The 16,693-nt window shown below is 41.2% G+C and overlaps 1 protein-coding gene across 1 annotated transcript in view; it reads left to right on the top strand.

Annotated features, from left to right (window-relative positions):
• Nucleotides 1-405: 405 nt before the first annotated feature.
• TPH1 (tryptophan hydroxylase 1) overlaps nt 406-16,693 on the top strand; it is a 213,789-nt gene continuing 197,501 nt past the window's right edge. Inside the window, exon 1 of the mRNA XM_085648051.1 lies at nt 406-1,412. Coding sequence (XP_085504177.1) covers nt 1,326-1,412 — 87 coding nt within the window. The 5' untranslated portion in view covers nt 406-1,325. The remainder of the gene's footprint in view (nt 1,413-16,693) is intronic.

Genomic DNA, 16,693 nt, shown 5'->3' with positions numbered 1-16,693 from the left:
GCAGAAAATAGCTTTGGTGAAAATGATTCATTTATACCGACCAGTTTCTAAAAATACAAATAGCCGGAAAAATGGGGAGCGTGCAGTGGATTGGAAAAGAAGGGGCATTCACAGAGGTTCTTATGATAGAAGGTTCTGGCCTTGCAGCGTTTGCCATCTTACACTCTATGGTCTTGGGTTGAATGAAGCACGTCATCGTCCTGTTTGATCCGGGATGAGTGTCCTCCGTTTTTTTCAAATTATTGTACGTATTTTAATGAACCTGAGTTAATTCCCCTTTGACGTGGGATGGGTGATGTTTGTTTCCATTTGCTTTGTGACGAGATTAAGACGTGTTGCCCACAGCACCCCCTTCCCCTTCGCAGACACACCTGCAGATAAAAAGGCTGTGAGACCTCGCTCCCAGCGACCAAACGGCAGATGAGGCCCAGTTCATGACACTCTAGAGGGGCGACGAGAGACAGGAACAGGACCGCCATTCAAGATCCATCCCTGAAACACAGCCGAGGTGTGACCAAGAAGCGGGCTGGTACCCTGCAGTTTGCCGGAGCTGTGGGGCCACGTACACTGTAAGCCCGCTAGGACACGCTCAAGTGGCCTGGAGACTGAAGACAAACTCGGGACACACTGCAAAGGCCTGGAAACTAAGAAGCAGCCACGACGCGCTCAAGAGGGCTGAAAACTGCGGAGGCGACAAGGGCACACCTAAGAGGGCTGCAGACCCCGCCCTGACTCTCTCCAAAGGTGTCTGAGAGAAGGAGCCGGGTGCTGAGGGGTACTGGCGCCCTGGGCTTCGGACTGCTCTCTGGTATCCCTGACTAGCGTGTCCTGACTCTCCAGCGGGGCAGAGAGACGCGACCGCTGCCACCCTGCAGTCTTCCTGCCTGGCACACTTCAGAGAGCGAGAAGGAAAGGACCAGGCACCAAGGGGAGGCTGGACCTGCCTCACGCCTCAAGCAGCAGAGCAGCGACACACTTCAAAGAGTAGCAGATACCCCAGAGCAGATACCCCCGTGCAGGCGCGAGAGCACGAAAGAAGCTCGTGCTGACGGGGTAAGCCGAACTCTGCAGCCATCGCCGAGCCTCACCTGCTGACTGACACTCAGAGGTGCCACGAGCCGAGCGCCTGCAGTGCCGCCGGAGCTAAGCCAGCCACAGCCTCCGCACCCAGGCAGACTCCAGAGAGGTACAAGGGGCCCGTCCCTGCAGTGCTTGCTGTACTCTACCAGCCACAGCCCCCGGACCCTGACACGCTCCAGAGGTTGTGAAGAACCGGTGCGTGCAGAACTCGACCACACCTCCCAGCCCCAGAACCGGAATCCATCATGCACTCCTGCAGAGTCGGCGGCCCTCGGAGGGGTCGCTCCTTCGACTCCATGAACATAGCCAGTGGTGACAACCAGTTGAATGAGGTACGGCCGCGCGCCCGCGCTATTCACTTCTCAAAAACACCTCACCTGCCGCGCAGCACGTGAGAAAATCGACACCGTATGCTTGAGTGTGTTGCCAATTTGTGTCGCCTTGTGCCCCGAATATGTGCCAAAGTAACCCCGCTGTAGTGTGGCCCAACTGTCTGCAAGTTGCTGCTCCCCTGCATCCTAATTTCTGTGGTTTGCCCTCGCTGCCTCGCTGGTGCTAATTTAAACCGAGTTGCTATTTAGAACCAATCTAGATATTGTACGGATGTGCTATTATCCTTTATGCCGGTGTCTATTTTACTCCATTTAATTTTGCGGCAACCAGTGCTGTTTAACGGAAGTAAAATTCGAAATGCACGTCTCGCCCCCTCGCAAAGAGAAATGGAGCAGAGGAGCACTCAATGACGTTATGAAATAGTGATTTGCACCGCTTTGCGCTACTTTGCATCAAGGGGCATCTCATGGGTGCTACACATGCATACCTTCCCTACCACCCATGGTTCTTAAAGCAAAGTCGCTTCTACTGAAATTGTTAGACAGGGCTCTGCAACAACAACACAACACCGCCTAGGGGCATGTGCTAAATAGGAGAAATCGTTTTCTTTCTCCTAACTTTTAACACATTGCATGCGTGATGCAATTTTCATCACACACTGTTCTGTACTATACAGCACAAATCCAATGTGTGAAAAGTTAAGTTTGTCTAGTCACAGAGTTTTATATTGCAAGGGTACCTTTCCAGTACACAACCTATGCTAGACATCACGCACAGACCTTCCTACTGTGGTGCATAGGTGTGTATGTGTGGCTTTAGGCAGCCTGTTTGTGCGCCAGCATTGTGGAAGAGAGCTGCAGTGGCCTGTCTTATTTGATATGGCTCTGCGCTGTTCTCTCTGTCTGGCACAACGCAGCACAAGAACATTAGTTGCTGTGCTGCATTGCACAAGTTTTAAATACATTTGCCTCTGAGGGTGTGCAAAAATTAAATATCAGAGATCCCATTGCTATTATTAGCTGGCCTTTCTACCTTGCTGGGGTGGTGGGGGAATGGATGATGGGTGTTTACATCTCTAGAAAGGACCGGCTTGGATTTGAAACCTTGACCTACGGACAGGATTAACTAGAAAGGGGATTATCAATCCTGCCTGTAATCCCAGACAGGTAGAGAAGAGTTGAGCTTCACAACCAGAACAAGGTCGCTGCAGGATGCTGCAGGACGATCTTTTCCGCAGAAAAGCGTTTGGGTATTAAAATAAGGACATTGGCACTCTTATTTTATGTACACTTCTTTAGATATTTGAGATAGCACTGATATGGCTCTAAAGAGCAGTAAAGCACTTTGCAAAGAACATTTTTATTGCAGCAGGGCTATTTTAAACAGGACACCTCATACATAAAAGTGTATGGTGTGTGTCCGTGAGATTCATTTCAGGTCAGATGTTGACCGACAGTGACAGAGAAGGAATGGGACATGTTTTTGAACAGGGCACTGTATAGTTTTTGTTTACATATTATCATTGTAAACTTTGAGACACCAACAGTTAAAGTAATTTTCCCAGAATCACAGTTTTTGGTCACGTGTAAAAGCTGTAGGTTTGACTCTAAACCACATCTCATCCCAAGCATACCAGAATTCTGAGACTGGAACAGAACAGTGCATGCACCAGCCTTCTGGGACAGCTTCAACTGTCTCTCACTTCTACATATGTAATGCATACTTTTAAGCAATGTAAATGGGGATTACTTTTCTAAAAGCCTATATTTTTAACAACATAAATAAGTATAATTGTCTTATTTTTGGGCGGACACCCACAAGAAATAGTCCAGTATTTAATTTACTATATTCAATAAACATTTTCCTATTTGAGAACAAATATTTTTCCTGCTAACTACTTCGAAATTAACATGTAATATCGAAAAAACATGACCTGTAACGTGTGCAATATGGTCCTATATTGCCTTCTCGGGGATTCTGATTGTTCATGATATCACTAGAACCCCTCATTGGCAATATTGGACATATCATAAGATTACCTGTTGAATACTTTACAAATTAACAGATATGTTTGTATTTTTGTATTCATGTATTTTTTGTACAGTGCAAACCTAGAATATAGTCAACGAGTGATTGAAGACGTAGGTGGTTTATGGGAACATAGAATACAGTCAACGAGTGACTGAAGACATAGTTGGTTTCTAGGAGCATTTCATATACTGTTACTGCATCATGTTGTAGTATTCTTTAGGGCGCCTCCAGCTTCCATGGTCACATAAAAAACACAGCCTGTATGCTCCAACCATTAAATGACTAATAATACATTAGTGTGTATATATATATATATAATTCACTTAAAAAACCATAGGTTTCACACATGTTATAGTTAGCTGGACATTTCACTCATAAAAAACCAATGAAATTCCCCCGTTATAGTTACTGCAGGCAACTATAACTCACGCGACCGTAATCCTCTGCTGATGCTAATACTGTATTTAGACACTTATTTACCCATGTCTTCTTCCATTAATCTTTAGCTATACATATATTACAAATATTTATTTTTCAGAAAGACACATATGTCATCAGTGATGTAATATCTGACGTCATCAGCAGAGGATTGCGGTCGCGTGAGTTATAGTTGCCTGCAGTAACTATAACGGGGGAATTTCATTGGTTTTTTATGAGTGAAATGTCCAGCTAACTATAACATGTGTGAAACCTATGGTTTTTTAAGTGAATTTGCAAGGTTTTTTAAATGCTAATTCCTAACTATCACGTGTGTGAAACCTATGGTTTTTTCAGTGAATTTGTACGGTTTTTTAAATGCTAATTTATTTATGTATTTTTTTTATATATTTATTTTACAATAAACTACGTATTAAAAATTATTATTTTTTTTTTTTTGGGTTTTCACCCTGCAAATTATTATTTTTTTTTTGTAAACATTTTTTTTTTTTGTGTGTTTTTCAGGGTGCGCGCACTGTGCGCGCACCCCCGCGATTTAAAAAAAAAAAAAATTTTTGTTTTGCCTTCGGGGTCCTTCAGGGACCCCCTGACAAAGTCTAGGGGGTCAGGAACTCTCTACCCTGCCCCCTTTTCACGTTCGCCACCTTCCTTTTTCACTCTCGCACTGAAAACAAACAAAATGGCGGCCGACACTTCCTGATTTCGACCGATTCGAACGTTGACTAACATGTAACCACCAATCAGAATTACGCTCGCGCACGTTAGGGTGCTCGCACGGTGCGCGCACCCTGCGCGCATATAGATATATATATGCTTTTAAATGCTATTTTCTCCGGAAATACTGAACAGATTTACACCAGACCTGCAAAAGGCACTTCCTTGACCTTATGGCTACCTCTCTGCCAAATTTCAAGTAATTCTGTTCAGCCGTTCGGGCTGTAGCTGTGTCTAAAGGTCCTATGGAAAAATGCATGGGAAAAACGCGTTTTGGGACCCCCCTTTTATCTCAGCCCCCGCTTGACGAATCCCCCCGAGACTTTCAGGGTAGGAGCGGAGCGTAGCGCCCCACCTATTTTGAAAAATTCGCGAGGATTCGTCGACCGGCGCCAAAGTTATTCAAAATAGAATGTTGCGGATTTCCTATGGAAACGTGGTCCTAACTATAACTACCTACTGGCGACCGCCAGTAGGTAATATATATATATATATATATAACCACATCAACGCAAGAACTGTTAGCACAAGCAGACATTGGCCAAAGGGGGGCAGGAAGTAGCCCCTACAAACAGAAATCTACGTTCATTCCCCAAATGCCGAAAGATGCAATTGATATATTTCATGAAAGGGTGACTGAAGATATCAAACATCTATATCACAGGGTCAAACATCAACAACGAAAGAAACAGAACAAGGAAATTGAATATATTAAGCTAATCAATAAATTGAGCAAAAATCATGAGGTGATAATAAAACAATCCGACAAGGGAGGAAACATCGTACTGTGGCCCCAAAGTGACTACCTAAAGGAGGCACAACGTCAACTATCTGATCTGCTGTGCTACCAACAAACCAGCATGAAAGAATACAACAAAGCCAAAGAGTCACTAACCAAACAGCTTCATCAATTTAAACGTGACGGTATGATCTCAACAGAAGAATTCAAATTCTTATGGATAGAATATCCAGTTATCCCATCTATTTATTTCATACATAAAACACATAAAAATGTGAACCCAATACCTGGACGACCAATCATCTCCGCCATCAACAGCATGGGTGAACACATATCACAATATGTGGACTACTTTTTGAAGGATCTAGTAAAACAACTGCCAACTTACGTGAAGGATACAGGCGACTTTCTTAATAAGATCAAAGACATACAATGGGAAACAAATATGAGATTCATCACTCTGGACATTGAGTCCCTCTATACGTGCATTCAACATGATATAGGGCTCGCAGCTACCAAGTATTTTTTGGACTCAAGACCTGTAGAGTATTACGAACACAACAAGATCATAATCAAATGTATTCATTGGTGTCTGAACAATAATTATTTCATGTTTGGGTCACAAATGTACAAACAAACCAGAGGCGTAGCGATGGGATCCTGCTTCTCCCCCAGCTATGCCTGTTTGATGGTAGGCTGGTGGGAGGAGCAGACCCTCAAAAAAACCTGGTGTGAACAATATACTGGACATGTCAAACACTGGTTCAGATATATTGACGACGTGTTTGTCATTTGGCGGGGTGATGAAGAAAATGCCATCTCATTTGTTAATAACATCAACAATAATGCAGTTAACCTTAAATTCACCTCACACATAAGCGAAAAAGAGGTTGACTTTCTTGATGTAAAAGTGTATATCCATGAGGGCAAGATCAACACCACCCTACATAGAAAGGAGACAGCAGGAAACTCGACGCTACATGCGTCAAGTGCCCATCCACGACACCTTGTGCAAAGCATTCCCTATGGTGAACTCCTCAGGTTAAAAAGAATCTGTAGCACCAGTGAGCAACAGGAGAAATGCACCAATGAGGCACTCATAAGATTTAAGCAAAGAGGATACAGCGTACACACTCTAAAGCAGGCAGTCATTAAGGTAGCCGCAAGGTCCAGAGATTCCCTACTAGAAAGCAACAACAGCATCTCCGAGCAAACACTAGAAACCAATACGCCTAGACTGATCCTTACCTTTAACCAGCAGGAACGCCAAATCAGATCTATAATCAAACGTAATTGGCCGATCGTCTTGACAGACGCAGTTCTAGCTCCTGACCTCCCCAACAATCCCACCATTACATTCAGAAGAGGCTTGTCTATGAGATCTCAAATAGTCAAAAAGAGCCCTGAGAATGTAGCGAAGAAATCCACTTGGCTGCAACCTAGACAGGGGTTTTATAAGTGTGCTTCATGCCGGGCGTGTAGATTTGGAGAAACAACTACCAAATACATGACTCCCTTTAGCCCCATTGAATGCAAGATTAAGGGCAGCCATAACTGCAAAACCGAATACGCAGTGTACGTTTTGACATGCACCTGCGGCCTCAAGTATGTAGGCAGTACAAAACTGCAGGTGCATGTCAGAATCTTGCAACACCTGCGTGCAATTGTTAACAATGACACGGCGTACCCGGTTGCACGACATTTTAAAGCAGTCCATGGAAATGATCTTAAATGCCTGAAATATTTTGTAATCGCAGCCGTCCCAAATCCCCCAAGAGGGGGCAATCGGGAAAGATCCTTACAGCAACTAGAGTCAAGAATGATTGTTGAACTTGACACCAAGCATCCCAATGGGCTAAACAACACTGAAGATCTCCATAATTGTTTATAATGTTTATAATGTATCCCCTCAGGTTACCCTTCAGATAGCAGTAAATACAACAGAAACTCATCCTCAGCTGCTAACACAAACCTCCCCCCCTCTTTCTCTCTTTTTTTTTTTAATCTTAAATCTTTTTATTCATAAACTTTGGAATCTGATAAATCAATTGCACTATTTGCACAAAAATTCAGCACCTTATAAACTTAGTGCTTTGCACTTTTAAGCACAACATACATGATATGGGAGCTTCTAATGGTTTACATAAATGCATAGTTTTGCACAAGAACTTTGGCGGGTAATAATATGTGTTTTTACCAATCTCTCTTTTTTTTTGCACTAATATTAATGAATTTTATTCGTAGATGATTTTGTCTGGAAATAGCATTTATGCTCTTATAGTAATTATATTCTTTGTCAAAATGGATCAAATAGAAATATATTTTTCAGGTGGCATAGGATTTATCCTATCTAGGTTGTATAACGCAATAGAGCACCAACAACTGAGACCATCTATAGAATAATGTTCAGCATATCAGGCATTGATGCAGATATTTATACATGTGCAAAAAAAGTTTGTGGACAATAATAATTGTTAGTTGTCATGTCAATATCAACAACTACAAAGCCACCAATTTATGGGTGGTTATTCTGTGTCAAATACGCAATTTTTGTAGACCAAAGAAAGCAGACTAGCGCGAAATAAGGATGTTTTCTATGTTTAGTATCACATGACACAAAAGAAAAAAACACACAAAAAAAAGTTAGTTACACAGGTATAAAAACTGTTGGCGGACTGCACTTCCGTATGTGAACAAGGATACTGTGTTATCCGAAACGCGTCAGAAGAGCTGCAATTTTGAAATAAAGACCTGATTTTGCCACGAAGGAAATTGGTGTCCGTGACTCTCTCTTCTCTCTTTGCCGGATGGGAAGTGGGAAGAGTCGGGAAAGTGCTTCGGATATATATATATATATATATATATATATATATATATATATATATATATATATATATATATATATATATATATGCAAAACACAATTTTCAATATTTGAAAAAAAGCCAGGACACCTTGGAAATGCAGTGTAATAATACTGACTGCACCAGCAACGCGTTTCAGCTTTCGCCTTGGTCACGCTGAGGATCACGCAGGAACAGTATCTTTTTTATTTCTTAAGTGCAATAAATATAGTGAAAGGACCAGTGCATTAAACAATACTGTTCATTCCAAAAATGTAGCGGCCATCTTAGTGCTGTCAATCGTTCTCCAATGCTGCTTCTCAAATGCCTATACATATACATTCTAAGCAAGGCAGAGCAACATAAACAAAAACCAAAATTACGCCCTAGTGGGCTAAAGTATTTTGACATTTTTTCTTATGCTTGATCAACAAACAATTCTGCCCAAATGGGCGTTGAATTCCATAGTACTCTGTCAAATGACTGGCCTGAATTTTGAAAATAATACACTTCACCTGAAAATATACAAAAGAACATTTTAGTGAAAATAAAAACTGTTAAAAAGCAGACAATTTCAACACTAATTACAATAACTCAAGAAATATGACTTGAAGAATATTCATTTTACATTTCATTGGCATTTCACTCTAAATTCGAGATAACCTCCTTACAGCTTACAATTTTGATTTTAATATCGTAAGTGTACCGCTAACTCTTCACTCGAATTCAATCCCAAAGGGGACATAGTCTCCAGATCAATAATATATCTAGATTCTAGTTGTCGTAGTGTCAATTGTCTATTGCCACCCCTTACACCAATTGGGACTGCATCAATGACAGCCATTCTCAACAGTTTCTCATTTTGAAAATGATGTTCAAAAAAGTGTCTAGCAACTGGATATTGCCTATTATTGTGTCTTATTGCTCTGACATGTTCCAACACTCGTTTCTTAGCACAATGAATTGTACTGCCGATATAGATCTTATTACACGGACAGATCAGTGCATAAATGCAATATGTAGTGTTACATGTTAGGGCCTTCTTGATTTTGAATTCCCTCCCACTACCTGCCATGCTAAGTGTAATGCAATCAGAGCTATTGCTACATGCCTTACATTTTTTACAACACCAAAAGCCTGGACGGTTAGTGCAGATCTTATCATCCTTACTAGTCACATAGTTAGGGCACATTTCGTCTCGTAGTGATTTGCTTTTCTGAAATGTAATTTGCGGACAGCTACTCAGGTATTTTTGAAGATTAGTATCAGTTAACAAGATATGCCAGTTCTTTTTTAATATTTGGCGAATGTCTTGTGCTTGCCCTGAATACGTAGTAATGAACCTCAATGTTTCAACATCAGTTTGACGATATTTTGGATGCAATAGTTCAGTACGCGTTGCCAATTCCACTCGATCACATGCCTCTGAGATAGTTTTGTTATTATATCCTCTTTCTTTGAAACGATGGATCATAATAGCCTTTTCCTCTTTGTAAAAGCTCTCTGAGCTACAATTACGTTTAGCACGTAGCAGTTCCCCGTACGGGATGCTGTAAATACGTTTTCGAGCATGAGCACTTGCAGCATTTAGAATACTGTTCCCTGCAGTAGCCTTGCGAAAAAGTCATGTCTCAATGGAATTGTCCACAATCTGAACTTTCACATCTAGAAATTCAATTTCTGTTTTACTTATATTTTCAGTTAGAGCAATGTTAAACTGATTGTCATTCAGCCTACAAATAAACCTCTTGACCGACTCAATATCACCATTCCATATAATGAAAATATCATCAATAAACCGGAGCCACAAGGCACAGCGATCAAAACCTGGGATTGATGATACTACCTGCTCCTCCCACCAGCCCATCACCAAATTGGCATAGCTGGGGGCGAAGTAGGTTCCCATCGCTGTGCCTTGCGACTGCCGATAAATGACATCGTCAAACATGAAAAAATTATTCGTTAAGCAAAATTGAATCATAGCCAGAATCATCTCAGAATGTGACCATAGTGAAATTGAACGAGTTTTCAAGTAGTGTCTAACTGCTTGTAAGCCAAACTCATGATGAATGCAAGCATAAATTGCATACATCAAGGGTAACCAGAATGTAATTAGGTTCCCAATGGATGTCATCAATGATTGTGAAAAAATGGGTTGTATCCCTCAAGTAAGTTGGCAAACTAACCACAAATGGTCTCAAATAGTGGTCAATAAAACAGGAAGTATTCTCTAATAAGGATCCAATTGAAGAGACAATTGGTCTCCCCGGAGGATTCATAGGATCCTTATTTAGTTTTGGCAACAAATAAAATATGGGAATGCGGGGATATGGGCATCTGAGATTGTTATACACTTCCCATTCCAATAGTCCTCGTTCTCTCCAATCCACAAGCAATTCGCCATATTCCATATTTGATTTAGCTATAGTTTTCCTGTCTGAGATACTGTAACAAACTTTATTGGTAAGTTGTCTATACCCTTCCATCAAATAAGCTTGTTTATTTTGTAGCACAACATTGCCTCCTTTATTGGACTGGCGTATTACTATGTTCTTGTCTTGTTTTAAGTCATCTAGTGCCCTGATCTGTTCTTGGCTTAAGTTCTTTTGACAAAATGGAATTCTTTTGTATCGTATCTTTTTAAGATCAGCTAACACCCCTCTTTCAAATACATCAATGGCATCACATTCTATTTGTGGCAAAAATACCGACTTGGGTTTAAATCCACTACCTGGATTTCTATTTATGTCCATCTCAAATTATTGTGCAAAGTTCAATATATCGTCATTTGCAGTTTGCTCATGCTGAGAAGCCAAGATATTTAAAATTTCATCATCATCAACAATAAGGTTACTCAGAGCAACTGTATCAGTTTCAGAATCCATCGACATACATTTGGTATCAAACCATTTCTTCAATTTTAGCTTACGTGAGAAAGAGAACAAATCAATTCTACTTTGGGCATAATTTAAATTCATAGTAGGGCAAAAAGACAAACCTAGTCCCAGAAGTCGAGTTTCTTCCACCGTCAGTGTCCGTGATGAGAAGTTGACTACAGTCATTTCAGTGCCTGCTGCCCCCTTGTCATCATTCCCACTGGGGTTGTTGTATCTTGTCTTCCTCTGTTGTTTAGCTTTCTTGTTCCTCTGGTTCTTCCTCTGCCTCCTCGCCCTCTCCCTCTCGGTACACTTTGTTAGTAATTCTGTTCTGTCCTTCCCTGATTCATCATTTGGAATTGTAATAAAAAATTCGGCTTCTTATGCTGGATTTGATTCAAAGCCGCAACAGGTGCATCCGAGAGACTGCCATCAGAAATGTCACTTTCTGATACTTCGGTACTCCTTGGTACCACAATGGGAATGGCTGGTGTATTGCCTCCTTTGTCAAACAGATGATCATATTTTCTATGAAAAGTTAAAGTGCGACCTGCTTGATTATCTTTATAATCCCTGAGGAATTTTCGTTGTTTTTTAGCTGTAATGTCCTCTTCTAATTTCTCCATTTTGGTAGCCAAGTTTTTCATAAATGCATCAATCGCCACTTGAGTTGTCAATGTGGCCAATGTTACAAGTACTGAATCAATCTCTGCCAGCAACTTACTGCGATCCCTTAGCGCATATTTAACCAAGATTCTCAGCATAGTTAATGAGCAGGCATTTGAGTTGTTGGACCATTCCTCCAACATTTCTGGATCAGGGTATCTATCTATCTATCTATCTATCTATCTATCTATCTATCTATCTATCTATCTATCTATCTATCTATCTATCTATCTATCTATCTATCTATCTATCTATCTATCTATCTATCTATCTATCTATCTATCTATCTATCTATTCCAAATGAAACTTCGCACACTCATTCAAGAGTGTGTAAACAAGCCATTCCAGCCGAGTACAGATAATAAACATTTAATTCGTAGTTGGTAAACATTCCAGCATTACACGTTTCGATCCTAACGGATCTTAATCACATGAAACGTGGTAGGTAGTCAGTTGCACATGGTTTAAGTATACAATGGTCTAAAACACACAAGAAGGACCAAAAAGTTCTCAATTAGTTATGCAATGTGTTTGCTTTCAATAACTGGCATTATTAAATAACGGGATACAGTGAGCTCCTTCAACTTGGGTACTCTGCTACAATATATCACCAGTGTCTTTACTTGTTAAATTTGGCGAGTTCCTCTCACTGATTGCGTTCCCACATATTCTCTGGACTGCCATATCCATAATACACTGCAACAGTAAAGTAAGTATCATTTTGGTCCTTCTCTTTTTAGGTTTTTCAGACCATACCCTGATAATTTCTCGCTGGATCACACCCTCTATTAGCCTCCAGGAGTCAATTCCATATATATAGGGCAGAGCGGTGAAATGTCCTCTGTGAAATCCAAGGCGTTGACACCAGTCTATATTATTTAAGACTTCCTCACTCGAAAACCTTCTGCTTCTTAACAATTGTCATCGTCTCGGAGAATCAATATGCACACTTTTTTCATGCATCAAAAGAAAGTTTATTTGAGCAGGTAATCAATATGCACATAACGCGTTTCAACCACCTAAGGGTCTTGATTACGTGATCTGTGATTCTGCGCCTTGTGCTAAAAACGTCCTCACGTCGCTAAACAGTGAGATCGGACTTGTTGCAATGTGTTTATCATGACTGCTATTGCATTAACGGCTTATTCTCACAATAGGTTAATTCAATAAAGCAAAAGCTAAATAATTAATTACACATTATTCCACATGTTCTCTTATTGATTAACTTTCTTACTAGGAATTATAGTAATCGAAATAGCAATCAAGCTGTTCATACATAATATATTGGTAATACATCATTTTAACGTGAAACCTCTCTGCGTTTGGAAGCTTAAGTAGTTGTTCATTAGACCAAACTGCTTCATTATTTCAAATTCATGAGACCTAGATTGCCTTTCCTTGGCTCATATAGGCCATTCACTTTGTACTATCGTAATGCTCCTTTCATGTATTGCGCAGTATGCCTTCAATATGGGAATGCCAGCATGCCGCTCTAGTACCCATAACACAATATGATTCATAAGAACTATACACCACTGCCTTTCATTCTTTTGCTTTAGTATCGTTGCTGTGCATTTTCTTAGTTTATAGCCAGTTATCTATATAGTGTCTCAGTAATGCGCAAAAAATTCGTTCAGGTGACTCTGTGGATGCATCTACATTATGTTTTTTCTGGCAAAGGATCTGTAAAAGATAATTGAAATAATTCCATAATTACTGACTATCCTGTGAATGTTAATTACACATGCAAAACTTCTAAAAACAACACCCATTCATCTACACAGATCAACATTTCATAAAGTCGAGTACAAAACCATTGAAATTTCCCCATTATAGTTAGTTCAGCTAACTATAACTCGTGCGCCCGCAATGCACTGCTGATGACATCACATATTACATCACTCATGACATGGTCAGTGACATCACTCATGACATCACTGATGACATCTCAAATGACATCACTGATGACATCATCCAGTGAATGTGTGTTTTTCTGAAAATCAAATATGTTTTATATATGTATATCTCAAGGTCGATGGAAGAATAAATGGGTATATAAGTGTCTAAATGGATGAATTTTTTTGGGGAAAATTGATTCTATAACTGACTGATTAACCCCTTCGCTGCCAGGCCTTTGCCCCTCCTGTGCCACGCCCTTTTTTGGCTATTTGGGGTAGTGCGCGCTGAGGCCCCTGTAACTTTTTGACCACATAAGGTATCCACGCCAAATTTGCGTCCTTTTCTTCCAACATCATGGGGATTCTGAAGGTACTCAGGGTTTGTGGATTCCCCTGGAGGGGTCACAGAAATGAGCCAAAATACAGCAAAATGTAGTTTTTTGGGGGGAAAATGGGAAAAACGGGCTGCAAATGAAAGCATCTGGGTTTTTCCCTGCAAATGTTATCAAAAAAGGGTTTGTGGGGCTGAAATCACCATTTTCCCAGCATTTAGGGATACCAGACTTTTGTCAGAAACCCAACATTTTTTACACAGTTTTGGCATTTTTCTGGGACATAGCCTTTTTCTGCTATTTTTTGTGCTTTCAACCTCCTTCCAGTTAATGGTAGAAATGGGTACAAAAGCAATAATGGATCCTGAAAAGCTATACATTTTAGAGAAGTAGACAAAATTCTGAATTCAGCAAGGGGTCATTTGTGTAGATCCATCAAGGTTTCTTTATAGAAACTAACAGTTAAATATAGGATAAATTGAAAATTTGTTGAAAAAAAGCGCCTTTTGTGTCACAATTTTCACCTGTAACTTCTTCTAATTTTGACAGCTCTTTGAAAGCAATATACCGTTACATCCGCTGGACATTACTGTTTGTGGGGATATATAGGACTTGTAGGTTCACCAAGAACCCGACGAACCCAGAGCCAAAAACTGAGCAGCAACTTGCAATTGTTTTTTATTATGGACCGGGTATATAGTAATTATTCTGTAAAAATGTGTACATGGAAAAATCGGTATGAAAGACACCTATGTATTTCTGAAATGGGAACAAAATATAGAGTTTAGAAACAGTAGATATTTGCACATTTCCGAAATTGGGATACTCATACTAGCATGAGAATTATCAGTCATTTTTTAGAATGACTTCTTTTTTACACAATGTCTTTCATTTGGAAGGCAGAAATGCATCGAAAGTCAATAGGTAATAACAGTTCCTTTACAAATCTGAATTACCCTAAGTCTCCCGATAAAAATGGTACCTCACTTGTAGGGGTAGGCATAGTGCCCACGACAGGAAATGGCTCAAAACCCAACGTGAATACACCACATTTTCACAATGCAAAATTACCCTTTTTTAGCAAAGTGCCTAGCTGTAGTTTTGTAACCCTAGCTCTGCCGGCACCTAGGGAAACCTAGCAAACCTATAAATTTTTGAAAACTAGACACCCAGGGGAATCCAGGATGGGGTGACTTGACTGCCTCCCACCAGGTTCTGTTACCCAGAATCCCTTGCAAACCTAAAAAATTGCCAAAAAAAACACCTTTTCCCCACATTTCTCTGGTGGAAAGTTCTGGAATCTGCGTGGATCCACAAATTTCCACCCACCCTGCGTTCCCCAAAGTCTTCCGAGAAAAATGGTACCTCACTTGTGTGGGTCAGCCTAGTGCCCGCGACAGAAAACGGTGCAAAACGTAAGGTGGACACACACCTATTTCGTAGCGAAAAATGACCCTTTTTTGGCACAGTGCCTAGCTGTAGTTTTTGAACCATAGCTCTGCCGGCACCTAGGGAAACCTAGCAAACCTATACATTTGTGAAAACTAGACACCCAGGGGAATCCAGGATGGGGTGACTTGACTGCCTCCCACTAGGTTCTGTAACCCAGAATCCCTTGCAAACCTAAAACATTGCCAAAAAAACGCATTTTCCCCACATTTCTCTGGTGGAAAGTTCTGGAATCTGCGTGGATCCACATATTTCCACCCACCCCGCATTCCCCAAAGTCTTCCGAGAAAAATGGTACCTCACTTGTGTGGGTCAGCCTAGTGCCCGCGACAGGATACGGCGCAAAACGTAACGTGGACACACCTCAATTACACAGCGAAAAATGACCCTTTTTTGGCAAAGTGTCTAGCTGTAGTTTTTGAACCATAGCTCTACCGTCACCTAGGGAAACCTAGCAAACCCATACATTTTTGAAAACTAGACACCCAGGGGAATCCAGGATGGGGTGACTTGACTGCCTCCCACCAGGTTCTGTTACCCAGAATCCCAATCCCTTGTAAACCTAATAAATTGCCAAAAAAACACATTTTCTCCCCATTTCTCTGGTGGAAAGTTCTAGAATCTGCGTAGATCCACAAATTTCCACCCACCCGTGTTCCCCAAAGTCTTCCGATAAAAATGGTACCTCACTTGTGTGGGTCGGCCTAGTGCCCACGACAGGAAACGGAGCAAAACGCATCGTGGACACACCTCAATTTCGCAATGAAAAATAAACCTTTTTTGACAAAGTGCCTTGCTGTAGTTTTTGTACCCTAGCTCTGCCGGCACCTAGGGAAACCTACCAAACCCACACATTTCTGAAAACTAGACACCCGGGGGATTCCAGGGAGGTATGGCTTGTATGGATCCCCCAACGTTTCCTTACTCAGAATGCCCTGCAAACCTCAAATTTAGCTGAAAAAAACACATTTTTCACACATTTTTGTGTGGGAAAGTTGTGGCATCACCGGGCTGACACAAATTTCCTACCACCCAGCGTTCCCCCAGGTCTCCCGATAAAAACGGTGCCTCACTCGTGTGGGAGGCCCAAGTACCCGAGACAGGCAAGGGCCCACAACGTAGTGAGGCGACATGAAAATTGCCTACCTCAAAACGACCTGGTTTTGCAAGGGGGTCACCTGGGTTTTTGGCCCGGTGCTCGGTGGCCACCTAAGGGAACCTACCAAAGCCACACATTTCTGAAAACTAGACACCCGGGGGATTGCAGGGAGGTATGGCTTGCATGGATCCCCCA

Source organism: Triturus cristatus, chromosome 3_2 (genome assembly GCF_964204655.1).
Source record: "Triturus cristatus chromosome 3_2, aTriCri1.1, whole genome shotgun sequence".
NCBI lineage: Eukaryota > Metazoa > Chordata > Amphibia > Caudata > Salamandridae > Triturus > Triturus cristatus.
The sequence above is the reverse complement of the archived record's forward strand: the minus strand, read 5'-3'. Positions and strand labels throughout refer to the sequence as shown.